The 13,297-nt window shown below is 39.5% G+C and overlaps 1 protein-coding gene across 17 annotated transcripts in view; it reads right to left on the minus strand.

The window, feature by feature from the left end:
- The window catches only part of ERLIN1 (ER lipid raft associated 1), a 58,226-nt gene that overhangs the window by 17,798 nt on the left and 27,131 nt on the right, over positions 1-13,297 (minus strand). For 5 of the 17 annotated variants that reach the window (XR_006209404.1, XR_006209402.1, XR_006209403.1 and 2 more), the window contains exons 9-11: positions 10,700-10,789; positions 9,535-9,614; positions 7,048-7,082 (exon numbers count right to left, since the gene is read on the minus strand). Coding sequence is in view for 10 of the 17 variants with exons in the window: in XM_042961119.1 (XP_042817053.1) it covers positions 7,048-7,082; positions 9,535-9,614; positions 10,700-10,789 (205 nt within the window). In the remaining 7 variants the exon portion in view is untranslated. Of the gene's footprint in view, positions 1-668; positions 761-3,079; positions 4,572-4,814; positions 7,083-9,534; positions 9,615-10,699; positions 10,790-13,297 lie in introns of those variants that run through there. The other 12 variants (XM_042961114.1, XM_042961116.1, XM_042961117.1 and 9 more) reach the window with 8 other exon arrangements.

Consider the following 13,297-nt stretch of genomic DNA (forward strand, 5'->3'; position numbering starts at 1 on the left):
TATGGCTATTTTACACACACTCTCATACATTATCTTTTTTTTTTTTTTTTTTTTAATTTACATCCAAGTTAGTTACCATATAGTGCCACAGTGATTTCAGGAGATTTCTTAATGCCCTTTACCCATTTAGCCCATCCCCCCTCCCACAATCCCTCCAGTAACCATATTTTGTTCTCCATATTGAAGAGTCTCTTATGTTTTGTCCCCCTCCCTGTTTTTATATTATTTTTGCTTCCCTTCTCTTGTGTCCATCTGTTCTGTGTCTTAAAGTGCTCATATGAGTGAAGTCATATGATATTTTCATACATTATCTTTTACTGAGTAATAAGATAGTGCTCAGTGGGAAGAGCAACATCATGGTCAATGTGCAATGATTAATTGTTGAAAAACCCGGGTTTGCAACCCATATTGTCTAGACGTGAACTTCACTGGAATTGCTGTCTCAAGTCTGGAGCTTACATATCACAATTTTTTCTTTCTGAATTCAGATGTGAATGGAAGAAAATGAGACATGAAATTTTATGAATCAAGCCCACTTCCCTCACTTGTAAAATGGGGTGGGGTAACCAAAACAACACACTTTCTTCCTCTTGTGAAAAGGTTTTTATGAAGATTAAATGACAAAATATGATGATAGCCACAATTTATACTGGACCCATCACATTTACCTGACACTGTGCTTAGCTGTTTAGAAATCTCATTTACTTTTCACTTCAGCCACGTCCAGTAGGCTCTTTGTTCACAAGTGTAAATGAGGCAACTGACATTCAGAAAGGAAAAATAATTTGAGGTTAGACTTTTAGCAAGAGGCACAATTAGAATTTCAACCAAATTCTGATTATAAAGTACCGCTATTTAAGTGAAGGCTTTCTTTTACCATTTTTACTTTATTTTGTTTTTCCTTAAACATTATTTTTTGATTACTGGAGTAGGTGTTACATGCACATGGTATAAAATATAAAAAAATATACAAAAGGGTGTAAAGTGGAAATGAATCTCTCTTCCTATACTCTTCTGGTTTCCTTCTTGATGTAATCACTGTTACTCACTTATGATATATCCTTTGGGAGATAACTTATAGATTAAAAAAAACAAAAAGACACACACATACACATCCCCATTTTCACACAGCAGCATCCTATGGCATTCTGATGCTTGCTTAGTATCCTACTTTATTAGAATAAGGGAATTGTAAAAAAAATCTTTTTAAATGAACATTCAGGGATATTCCAGTCTTTAAATATCACAAATATTGCTATGATGAATATTCTTATTTGGGGGGAATTACTCATGAAGGATAAATTCCTAGTAGTAAAAGTGTGTATTTGTTTGAGCCACCAAGAATACATTTCCATGTAAACCCCTCCATGTGAGGTAGGGGTATTTTTTCCAACTCCCCCAGAGTTTTCTAACCTCCATTGAATAATCCATATTTTCCCTCTAGGTTACAAGCTTTCGAAAAGGCACCTTTAATCATGTACTAAGTTTCCATATATAATTCAATTTATTTCTATACTTTAATTGACTAAAGAAGCTACAGTACAGTACTTCAATAACTGTGATTTTTTACTTTAATATTAGGTAGGGCTGTTGTGACTGTTCTTTTAAAATTTTCCCTATCAAATTTGGGATGTTAGTTTAGATCAAAAAAATATCTGGTTGATATTTTTTATTGAGATCTCATAAATGTATAAATTTGATTTTGGGATAATTGCTATTTCTTCCTTCCCATTGAGTAAGTTATTATTATACTTCTCTTTAACAGTTTAATGTTTTTCTATAAATCTTGAGATTTCTTGTTTATTCCTAAGTATTTTATCCTTGTTTTTATTTATTTTTTAAATGTTTATTTATTTTTGAGGGGGGTGCAGAGAGAGTCCCAAGAAGGCTCCATGCTGTCAGCACAGACCCTGACACAGGGCTAGAACTCACAAACCACAAGATCTTTACCTGAGCTGAAATCAAGAGTTGAATGTTCAACTGACTGAGCCACCCAGGCTCCCCATCCTTGTTTTTATTATTAAAAACTTGCCTTCATTATGTTTATTTACTTAGGTTTTATTTTAAATAGGGCAGCAATTAATTTAAATAATAAATTTGTATCTAACCAATGAATAATTCTATTTTTACAATCATGTTCAGATAATTTTCTTGTATTTTCCAGGCACAATTATATCATCTACAAATTTGCCTCCTTAAATTTTTTTATCTTGTTCCCTTTTTTTACTTCTAGTAATGGTAGATAGACATGTTTTATTCTTGATATTAATGGGTATCCTTTTATAAAGTATTTTATCAATTAGCATGATTTGAGAAATATGTTTTCTCTGGCTAAAGAGGCATTCATCTATTCCCATTTTACTAAGGACTTAAAAAATTTTAAATGGGTATTAAATATCAAAAGCATTTTCTGTGCAAGTGAGACCATCATGTGATTGCCTCCTAAATTCTATTTACGTGGTGAATTTTACTAAACTAGATTTCCTGGTGTTAGACCATTCCTGTGTTCCTAATTATCCTCACTTGGTGGTGGTGTAGTGTTTTTTTGTGTTTTTTTTTTAATTTTTTTTAACGTTTATTTATTTTTGAGACAGAGAGAGACAGAGCATGAACAGGGGAGGAGCAGAGAGAGAGGGAGACACAGAATCTGAAACAGGCTCCAGGCTCTGAGCTGTCAGCACAGAGCCCGATGCGGGGCTCGAACTCACGGACCGTGAGATCATGACCTGAGCCGAAGTCGGACACTTAACCGACCAAGCCACCCAGGCGCCCCATGGTGGTGGTGTAGTGTTTTTAATGTGATGCTAAATTATGTGTTGATATTTTTAAGATTCGTAGCTGTTTCTGTTTTGTAGTGTTTTGGTCATGCTTGCCACCTTTTCTTCCTCTTCTATTCTTTGGAACTGTTTAAATGTAAAACCCAACCCCTTGGGGCACCTAGGTGGCTCAGTTGGTTAAGCGTCTGACTCTGGTTTCAGCTCAGGTCATGGTCTCAGTTTGAGAGTTCAAGCCCTGCGTCAGGCTCCTCGCTAACAGTGCTGTTAGTGCGGAGCCTGCTTGGGATTCTCTTTCTGCCCTTCCTCTGCTCACTCTCTCAAAATAAACAAACTTAAAAAAACAAACAAACAAACAACAACCCAACACCTGTTAATCACTACAGAAAACTGACTACATCCTCAGTGTGCATGTAAATGTTTTGGTAAATGTCAAGTGCTCTACAAATATTAACTGTTAGAGGTAGCAATATCCCAAATGTCATGGCATGTGAAGTCTGGGGAGAGAATTTGGGTTAAAGGTTGACACTTGGCTTGATTATCTTAGAGCTGCAGACACATTTTCTGTCTCTTCTTCCTTTTTTAAATCCATCATGAAAAATCAGATTCCAGTTCCTATGTGATTCTCATTACTAGAAATCACTGCTCCCCTAATACATTCTGTATGAGAGTGGAAGGGGACCCTGGAAACCCCAGATCAGCCTCCCCTACTCTAGGAAGGGAGAAATGCACCCCAACAATTACCATGCACAAATCATTATGCTAGGTGTCTAAACATATGCTGCTGAACCCACTGAAGAATGCTGTAAGGATGTATAAACAGGCTCAGAGATGTTAGGTAACTTCCCATGGTTACACATTAAGTCCTGACATAGACACTCTACCCTAAACTCTATGTCCTTTTTCCTCCACTACTCCCTTTCTTGCATTTCACATTCACCCTTTTGTTCTCTCATGAAACAAAATTCACCAATGCCTATGGGCCAGGTCCGAGCAATAGATACCACTCCAAAGAGCAGAATCATGGTCCCTACCCCGAAGAGCTGAACACTTGTGAGAACAGACATGAAACAGGTAATGGGAGATATGTGAAATAGTACAAAGACAGAAATGTGGAATGCTGACCTGAGCCAGCAGTTGACCTTTCTGAAGACATGAAGACTCACCAGGAGTTAGCAAAGGAAAATTAGAGCTATATGTAAGGGGGAAAAATGAGCCAGGTGGATGGAACAATATATGCAAAGGGACAGAGAGAAAGCACATTTAAGGACCCAGGCTGGAGAGGTCTTTGGGAGCCAGATGACAAAGAGCCTTGTATGCACACATCTGGGATTTATTAATCCCAAAGCAACGAGAAGCCACAAATTCTAATTCACAAAATCCCTTCCTCCCAGCAAGAGGCAGAAATCACTTAGTTCTAAATCACTTCATCTTAATACGTAATACTTAACATCTGAATTAGGTAAACTCCCCTGGTCTGCAGCAGCAGATGTAGGTTACCATGGGGTTGGATTCCACCGGAACCCAAGTAAAGGGCTGCTTTCCCCAAAACTCCCCCTTACTGAGCCCCGCTGCCCCAACATCACTGTGAAATTGTTCCCTATGAGGGAACGGTGAGAGCTAGGAAAGAGCAGGTCCAACCCTGGCTTGTGGACTAACACTTGAATTAGTGAAGTCAGTTCTAGTTTGTACAATTTGCCCTTCCTCCTCCTCAGTACAATTGTCTCTTCCCTTCCTCCCTTCTTAGACTCACTCAGAAAGGGCATGACGTTCCAGCCTCCCTTTCCTCTTCGGCTGCTGGCCACATCCCACCAAGAATCAGAACATTCCTTGTTACATTCTGTGAGTCAGGAAGAGCAGAATCCCTGCTTTCAAGATTCTTCTACCCAGGAAACAGTATTTTGAGAAGAGTGTAAGAAAAGCCTCTACAGTTGAGTTAAGCTAGTAAATAAACTGGCTACCTAGTTGAAATGGGCAAGACAGCCTTAGGGGCATGTGAAGACAACAGACAAGAATGGAGACATAAGGAAAAAATACAAATCACTGATAGTAAAATAATTTTATTTAGTTTCTTTTTTAAAAAAGGTAGCATTTCACATATAAATTTAGACTTCAAGATTACAGTGTGTATTTGCCAAAAGGAACATCCCTGCAGGAGGGATAGACTTAGAGCCTGAGCGAGCGCTGGGAAGCACACTCCAGGGAGAATCTAAGTGGAAGTAGTTTCTTTACAACTTCACAAAGCTAGTTCCCTGTTCCTCAACTCTGCCACTGGGGGGGTTGTAAGAAAACCCACATCCAACACTTCGGGGCAACGGCTTTTAGCTTATGGGAATAGGAAACATCTCTAGGAATGAAAGCACAAAGGTCAATGACCCAAATTTCCCACAATAATCATTACCTATCTGCAGCAACAATACATGACAGGTGAAGAGTTTATTCTTCTATTTCAAATGTTCTTTGAAGGAGAGCTAGAGAACATAAAGAGAGCGTATATAATAAGCGAAAATGAAAAAAGGATTCTCTCCATATTACAAATGCCTCTCTAGTATAAGGCCCAGGGAAAAGCCCCACTCAAATCTGGGATTCCTTCCCCACAGAAAGTGTTTGGCACAACCCACAAGCTGTCATGAGACTGACAGGACTGACAGCAAAAAGGTTTCTGGAAGTGGTCCCATGACTTTTCTGTCTGGCTTGAACACAGTATTCATGAAAGGTGTCTTAACAAGCTACAAACTCAGGCCTAACTATGGGGCACACTGTTTCAGGAAAGCTAATCTGAAGGGGAAAAGGCCCAGATGAAATAGGTCTCCCACAGCCACAGGAAAACTCGTAACTCACTCTGTCATCCTCTCAAGGGAGATTAAATCCCCTGGCTGCCCAGGAAGTCAGTGGAATCCTGACTTCCTAGGGAGGGTGAGAGCCAGAGAACAACTTTGATTTCAGAATCTCAGAGCCAGGAAAAAAGGAGACAAAGATGACCAAAGATGCTTTCTAAGTTACTCTGTCCCATACTATGTAGGCTCCAGAAGAACAATATTGAGGAGAATCAGTGTGCTAGTAACCATGGCAGCCCTAGGATTCGGCCTTCAGGTAGAGGTACTGGGGCAAATAAATGTACCCCAAATCCAGTTTTACAAATAAAAACTTCCTGCAGTTATGATACAATACTGTGCAGTGAACAGCTGGGAACTGTATGCTGCTCCTATTTCCGGTTAAAGCCCTGTCCCGCTCTTGGCCAGACAGAGCTGAGAAGTGACACATAAGGAAGGAGTGGCTAAAAGCCAGGCACCTTAGTTACAAATGGCCTGGGGCAGTGATGCAGACAGTCATCATCCAATGGAGAGGAAGCGGGGGCCCCAGAGCTGTGGTTCAAAGCAAAGGTTTCATCTTACCCAGAACTTCAAACCAAGCTCTCTGAGCCTACTAATGCAGTAATAACTAGTGATTAGGAATCCCTGGCTGGGTGGCAAGGTACATATCTCAGCAGGCCACCAACTCAACTATAGGGAAAAAAAGGTGCAAATAATATCAAGTAAATCATTGCTCAAGTGGAAGATCATTTCCTGGAGAACTTCAGTGGACTAGATGCTAATCACATGGATGAATGCTGGGACTGGACCCCAAAGAAAGCCTGGGCCCCAGGCGTGATTGGTCGTCTTTACACTTACCGCATCCTGACATCTTCTCTGGCCTCTTATGTCTCGAATGGCCAAGCACACATTTCCCCGGGGACCAATGTAAACATTATTCAATAGATCTCAGCTTAGAAAAACACAGCTTGTTATATAATTCATGTCTAACATTCCAGTGCAGGCAGTATCTTAGCATCAGACTTTCCCGGATTTACGAGTACCAGTTCAGAAGGGAACACACACAGGATACTTGATAAACTGTGGCTGAAGACATTTGGGTGCCAGACAGTTGGTTCTACCCTGCAATCAGTTGATAAGCCAGGGCTATCACAGGAGAGGCAGAACAGACAGAGCACAGGTTCTCTGTGAATCTGAAGAGTCATATAACCATTGTTCCCACTTAACCCCTTGGGCCACATCTTGATATGGGAGTACATTTCCACCTCTTGCATCAACCTGTGCTCTCCTTGTTTTGGATGGGGCTCTCTCCAGAGGGTTCAAGAGCCTCCTTAGAGAGGAGAGAGCTTTTTCTTCCAGTCCTAACATCTGAATATTTTGAAGCACAAGAGGAGTCCATGAACATGCTAGGGATGTTGCTGCCAAAGTAGATCTTACTGTTAGAAGCAATGGCCTGGTACCTTTTGAGCTCCAGATATTCCGGGGTCAATTTGTGCTGTGTGGGGGCAAACAAGAGCAAAGGCATCAGGACACTTCAGTGCAATAATCATCCGTCTCTTTCCTTACACACATTTCCCCTACTGCTCTCCTGAACATCACTACTCGACTCTGAGTCATTGCCAATGATCTTCTCTCACTCTGAAGTGTGGCTATCACATTAACAGCTGTATTTTAGACTTGAAGTTCCTTACACAAGCTCCTGTCCTAATGTAGAGAGAAGTTGTTCATTTAAAAAAAAAAAAGGATTGAGGAGATGGGTTTGGGGAACAATGGTAACTAACATTTCTATAGTGACTTGGGGCCTGAAAAATGCCTTCATATATACTTTTATATTTCATCTAGCTAAATTCAACCTAGAATTAGTCTGGAATCTCTGCAGGTTCTCTTAAGAGGACAGGTCAATGGATGAGAATGGCAGAGCTTCAAAGGGGCTAGGCTCATATCCTTATTTGTGATTCTGCTTTTCTTGACCACATTCTAGAAGTGGAAAAGATCTCAAGAAATCACCTGATCTGTCCTCTTGCCTCTACTTAGAAGCTAGATGTTTAAACTGATTGTGATAGATGTTTGTCAATCACCAGATCGGTCACAGTTTTAGTTTTTAAATTTAAATCATGATGCCAAGATGTATCTAACCAAAACCTCTCAGGGTTTATTATTAAAACTAATTTCTAATATTCCGGGAAGATACTTCCCCCAAAGCCTTTCCCTAGTAATCCTCCCCTCATTGCAAGTCCCTGGCCTGTCCTCTAGGCCAAAGCCCATCTTGACCTTCATAGTACCCCCCCCCCCACCCCAACACCTTCCACTCCCTGGGTCTACACTCTCTCCAGTTGATTCACATCCTCTGCTGAAACTGCCATCAAATATGGTCACAGTGCATAACCAAATTACCTCCTAATGCCTTATTAATATAATACCAATATCCAAACAGCATTTTTCAAAATGGCATAAAACTGCTGTCCCTTTCAGCATAAGGCTAACCTCAAGGACAAGGTCTTGATACTTGTGCCTGGATAGCTTCTCCCATAACAGATTTGGATTGCTAGTTTTATTATTTATTTATTTGTGTTTGTTTGTTTTTATTTATTTTTGAAGGAGAGAGAGAGAGCACGAGTGAGGGAGGAACAGAGAGAGAGGGAGACACAGAATCTGAAGCAGGCTCCAGGCTCTGAGCTGTCAGCACAGAGCCTGATGTGGGGCTCAAACCCACAAACTGTGAGATCATGACCTGAGCCAAAGTTGGACACTTAACCAACTGAGCCACCCAGGGGCCCCTGGATTGCTAGTTTTATAAACTAAAGTTTCTCACCTTGCCTCCACCTTGACCAAATTCCATTGTTTCGATAGAGCTGTGTCTCCAATATGTTAAATTTACTTCTAAATTTATACTGGATTTCAAAGTACTGACAACTCTCACTCTATCAACCTATCATATCATGCCTTATCATTTCTTCTGAGCCCAGAGCATGTTGTTCCTTTCTAAAATGAAAGAATTTAAGACCTGTGTATACTTTAAATCTTGACTCTAATCCTTCAAACCACACCACTTTGGCAACCTCTTTCTCAACTCTTTCAACGTTCTAATCTGCAATGTTCTCTCTGCAATTAATAACTTTATCAACCTTGGCCATATTCTTCCCTTTTCAGAATACACAGGGGTTCTAGTTGCCTCTTACCAATTCCTGCTTACTAGGCCTGCATTCTCTAGACTTAAATTAACCCGAGTCTCTATACAAAAACTGTTCACCCATTTCACCCAACCTCCTACCTCCAATTGTCACATGTGAAATTCCTCACAACTAGAATATTTTTTAAATCCAGTAAACAAGCAGTATTCAGTTAGGGGCATTTGGAAAGGTATGGGGGGCGGGGGGGAGAAGGTGCTGACTGTTCAAATAACCGGTGAGCACTACTGACACGTAGCAGGCAAGGGTCAGGAATGCAAAATAGTCCGTAATGCATGAGATACCATGTCTTCAACAATGAAAAAGTTTGCCACCTCAAAATGCCAAGAAAGTTTCTGATGAGAAACACTGCACTAAACGAACTTAGCATCTATGCAAAGCTACCTGGAAAGCAACTCTAAATGGACTTTACTCTTCTCTTGTTACTCCTGTCATTCCATGAGAAGATCCTCACCTTTCCTGATTACTAAGCCCTGACAGAGCAGTACAGATGAATGGTTTATAGCATTTGACCTGTGTTTATAGATTTGTCCGCTATTGTCCTATCTCCCCACTTTTACAAGGAACTACACAAAGGTCTCTCCCCGTTGAGTGTGCAATATGACTTGATAAGTGATTGGTTGTTTCTGGAGAGTATGATGGTAACTACCAATCTTTGACACTGGATAAATCACCTCTATCATATTAGAGCCCCCCCACAAAGAAAAGCAAAACCCCAAACACTATATTATTAGGAGTGTGGCATGGAGAGCCAATCACCTTGTTTGAGGTGGCATATTTGTGTGCAGCGTAATACTCAGCATCTGCCTTCGCCTTCTCTCGGGCCAGGAATGCGGCATCTAGCAAGCAAAATAGAGTCAAGAGTGTTTAAAACAAAGGAAAGTTGCAATCCACTTCCTCAGCTGTGTAAGGGTTTACACACACTATGTTAAATAGGGGTCTCTTTTTCCGCTGCCTGATATTTTGATCACTTATTTTTATTCATTTATTTTTAAAGATTTCATTTTTTTTTTTAAAGTAATCTCTATACCTGACACGGGGCTCAAATTTACACCCAAAGATCCAGAGTCATATGCTCTACTGATTGAGCTAGCCAGGCACTCCTCAATCACTTACTTTAAAGGCATGTAACAACATTAGCAGTTTTCAAAACCCAGTCCCCAGACTCTTTTCCAAGGAGAATACTCTCGTCATTGTTAAAGAACTTTCAGCTCATTGCAGCCTACTTCATTTTTCACCTAAAGCTGCTCCTTCTTTTCTCTACCCATCATCACCCAAAAAGCCTCACACCCTACCCACGTCTAGACTTCAAGTAAAACAATGAAGTCCAGACATGAAAGCTCTGCTCTATATATTGCACTGTCCCCATCCCCTCCAAACTGGATCCAGAATCAGTTAATGTAGAATGACAGGACAGGAACCAGCAATATACAAGCAAAAGAGGTTGAATGTTTGGTCTTCAAGACTGTGAGCTCAGAACATTAGCATCTCACTGTATGAAATCTAGGAGTTTGAGAGCCTTTTACGAAAACTAAGGCTGCTTTTTTCCTGGCTAAATTTTTTGTTATATTTTTGGTTGACGGGTAGGAAAGAAACTAGTAGTGGTGGGGGTTTCTTATATATTCTTTACAACTGATTATAGGTAATTCTCATATTTTGTCTGCCTGAGGACAAAGTGGTAGCTAATAAGCCACAACTTAAGGACAGAAAATGAGCGATGAGTTGCCTATAGTCACAAACCAACCAAGAGCTAAACATGTAATGGTAATTTAAAAAAATCTGTCTATGAGCATAACAGGGCAGCCACTTCCTCCAGACCGGATTATTCTGTCGATGGCCTTCCCACCCACCATAATCAAGAAATCAGTCTCTGAAGCAGAGAGGCAGTTCAAGATAGTCAGAGCCTCTTTTCTCCCTGATGTACCTTCAATTTCAGAAATGCGCTTTTCAGTTTCTTTCTCCATCACCTTCTGCTGAAACCGAATTTTTGCCACTTGTGCAATCTTCTCTGCTTCTATAATTATACACAAAAAAAGATACATTCAAAAACATTTCTCTAGGTCTGGAAATACTTAGAATCAGCAGCATACAGTTTTAACACTTAGTCATATAAGGTTTTATGGGCTGTTTCATTGTTTTAAACATCCAGACTGTACACAACTCAACAGAAAAAAGGGAATTTATTTCCTATTTCACTGTTGACAGTGCTGGTTTTGTGGGAAATGGGAGGGAATACAAAAGGTTAACAACAGTTCCAGTCCTTCATGGGATTACACAGCAGCGGTCCACAAGCTAATGGGGAAAATGATACTTCGTGAAAGTACTCAGAACAAAAACAAAGCAACATAAATGCATGGCAACATAGGACAATCTTATAAAACAGCAGGAGAAAGAAGGAATAAAGATAAGTTAAACCAAGAAAGGTCTTCTGGAAAAAAATCTTAAAGAAAATAATGGACATGACCTAGGAGGACATGGCAAAAGGAGTAAAGACAAGAAGAACAAATGAACAGTCACAATGAAGAGGTCATTATGGAGCCAGCTGACCAGAGAACAAATAATTAGAATAGAAAGAAAGCTAGAAGACCTCCATCTTGAGTAATGGGCTAAAGAATTTAGCTTTAATATACTCAGGATCAACTTGTTGAAGTTACCAAGAGGGAAATGACAAGATGAAAAGATCAGAGGAGAATTCTGACTGTGGTAGAACATAAAAGAGAAAGCAGGCTAATTCATCTGACACTGTGAAAACAAGTGTTGGGGGTGAACATGTTGGTTGCAGCAGACAATTATAGGCAGGGAAAACCAAACACCCTCAAGTACACCAGCGGCCTAACCAAAAGATCCAGGACCAGGGAAGAAAGACTCTTATTACACTTTTAATTCAATCACTGCAATTCTTGAAGAACATTCTCAGTTCTTCTTTTCAGCCAAAGAGGATGAGTATTTTAACACATCTTATCTCTGTCCCTGGGGGAAGAGTATAATAGAAAAAAGATTTCTAAGTGTTTTCCTATTTCCAGAAGATCCAGTATCCTTTAGCATTGACGCCAGCGCATACTTCCCTATTTCCTCATTAGCAACACATCAACTTGTATCACCCCAACTCCCAAATAGACTATGACGTTCTACTGGAAATAACAGAAGGCATTTGGAGCCTATAGCTATAATCCAGAGAATCGTGTCTCAACGTAGGGAAATGGTTGTGGTCATCCCACTTAACGCTACTCTCTGATGTGTAGAAATAAACCAATAAGAGCATGAGTCAGGTTCTAGTTCTAGAAAAATGGTGACATAGAGTAATGAGAAAACCCCCCAGCTAACAACACCTTAAAGTGCTAGACAAAATGTAACAATTTTTTTTTAATGTGTGGCTAAGATGCTAAGAAAGAATGAGAGATCCTGAAGACACATAAGCAAAGGAAGAGTTGAGAGCTGAGAGCTGGTATAGGAAGAGCTGAGAACTTAGACAAGCAAGGGAGATGGACCTGGATTGTTGCCCATTCATGGCCAGGAGGTGACGCCTTGAGAACTGTATAAAACTGAGACCACTAATGGGCTTCAATTCCACTGAGACTAAAAACCTCTACCGACCACCCCAGTGAAGAGAAGTAAGCTTGTCTCTACCTAGACACACCACAAAGACAGAGAAAAATTATAAAAGTAAGAAGACAAGAGGAAGCCAAACAAAAATGAAATAATATCACCACAGTGACAGAAAAAAAGTAAGTTTTGTTGGGCTTAGAACTGTAGGCTAAATTACTAATTCAAGAATGAAATAAAATCATTTCAGACTAAGGAAGAATGAGTAAGTTATCCATTCCTTAGCATTTATTGAAAAAAAACCAAAACAAGAGTAACAAACTAGTAGAAAAAGGAATGAATTGCCAAAAACAATGGAGAGGGAAAAAATTAAGTAACGCCTATAGATCAAAATGGATGTTTACTGTAAGAATACATGATGATAGTAATAATGAGGGAATAAAAAGAACATAAAACTAAAATACGAGGTAACTATGTAAAATTGAGGGACAGTGATAAGAATTAAAGCATTCTACGGTTTTAAGAGGATAGAATGATTAGCTTTAGATTCTGTCAAGTCAGGTACGCTTATTAACATTTTACAGGTAATGACTAGTTATAGAAACATTCTAGAAACAACATAAACTTCCAATTAAGTAAAAGGAAGAAAAGAATAAAGAAAATCCAATCAATTCAATACCAATCGGAAAAGAGAGAAAAAAGAAGCAAAGGAAAAAAATGCGTGGTAAATAGCACAAAACTAAATGATACAAACAAATCCAAATATAGCAGTAACCACAATAAATATAAAAAGACTAAACTCACCAGTTAAAAGACAGATTCTCACATTGGATAAGATAACAAAATCCAGCTATATGCTGTTTACAAGAGACACACCTAAAACATAATGACATAGAAAAGTTGAAAGTAAAAGGATGGGAAAAGATACATCAAGAAAATAACTAACCATGAGAAATCTGGCATAGTTATAATTTCATTA

Source organism: Panthera tigris, chromosome D2 (genome assembly GCF_018350195.1).
Source record: "Panthera tigris isolate Pti1 chromosome D2, P.tigris_Pti1_mat1.1, whole genome shotgun sequence".
NCBI classification, from domain to species: Eukaryota; Metazoa; Chordata; class Mammalia; order Carnivora; family Felidae; genus Panthera; species Panthera tigris.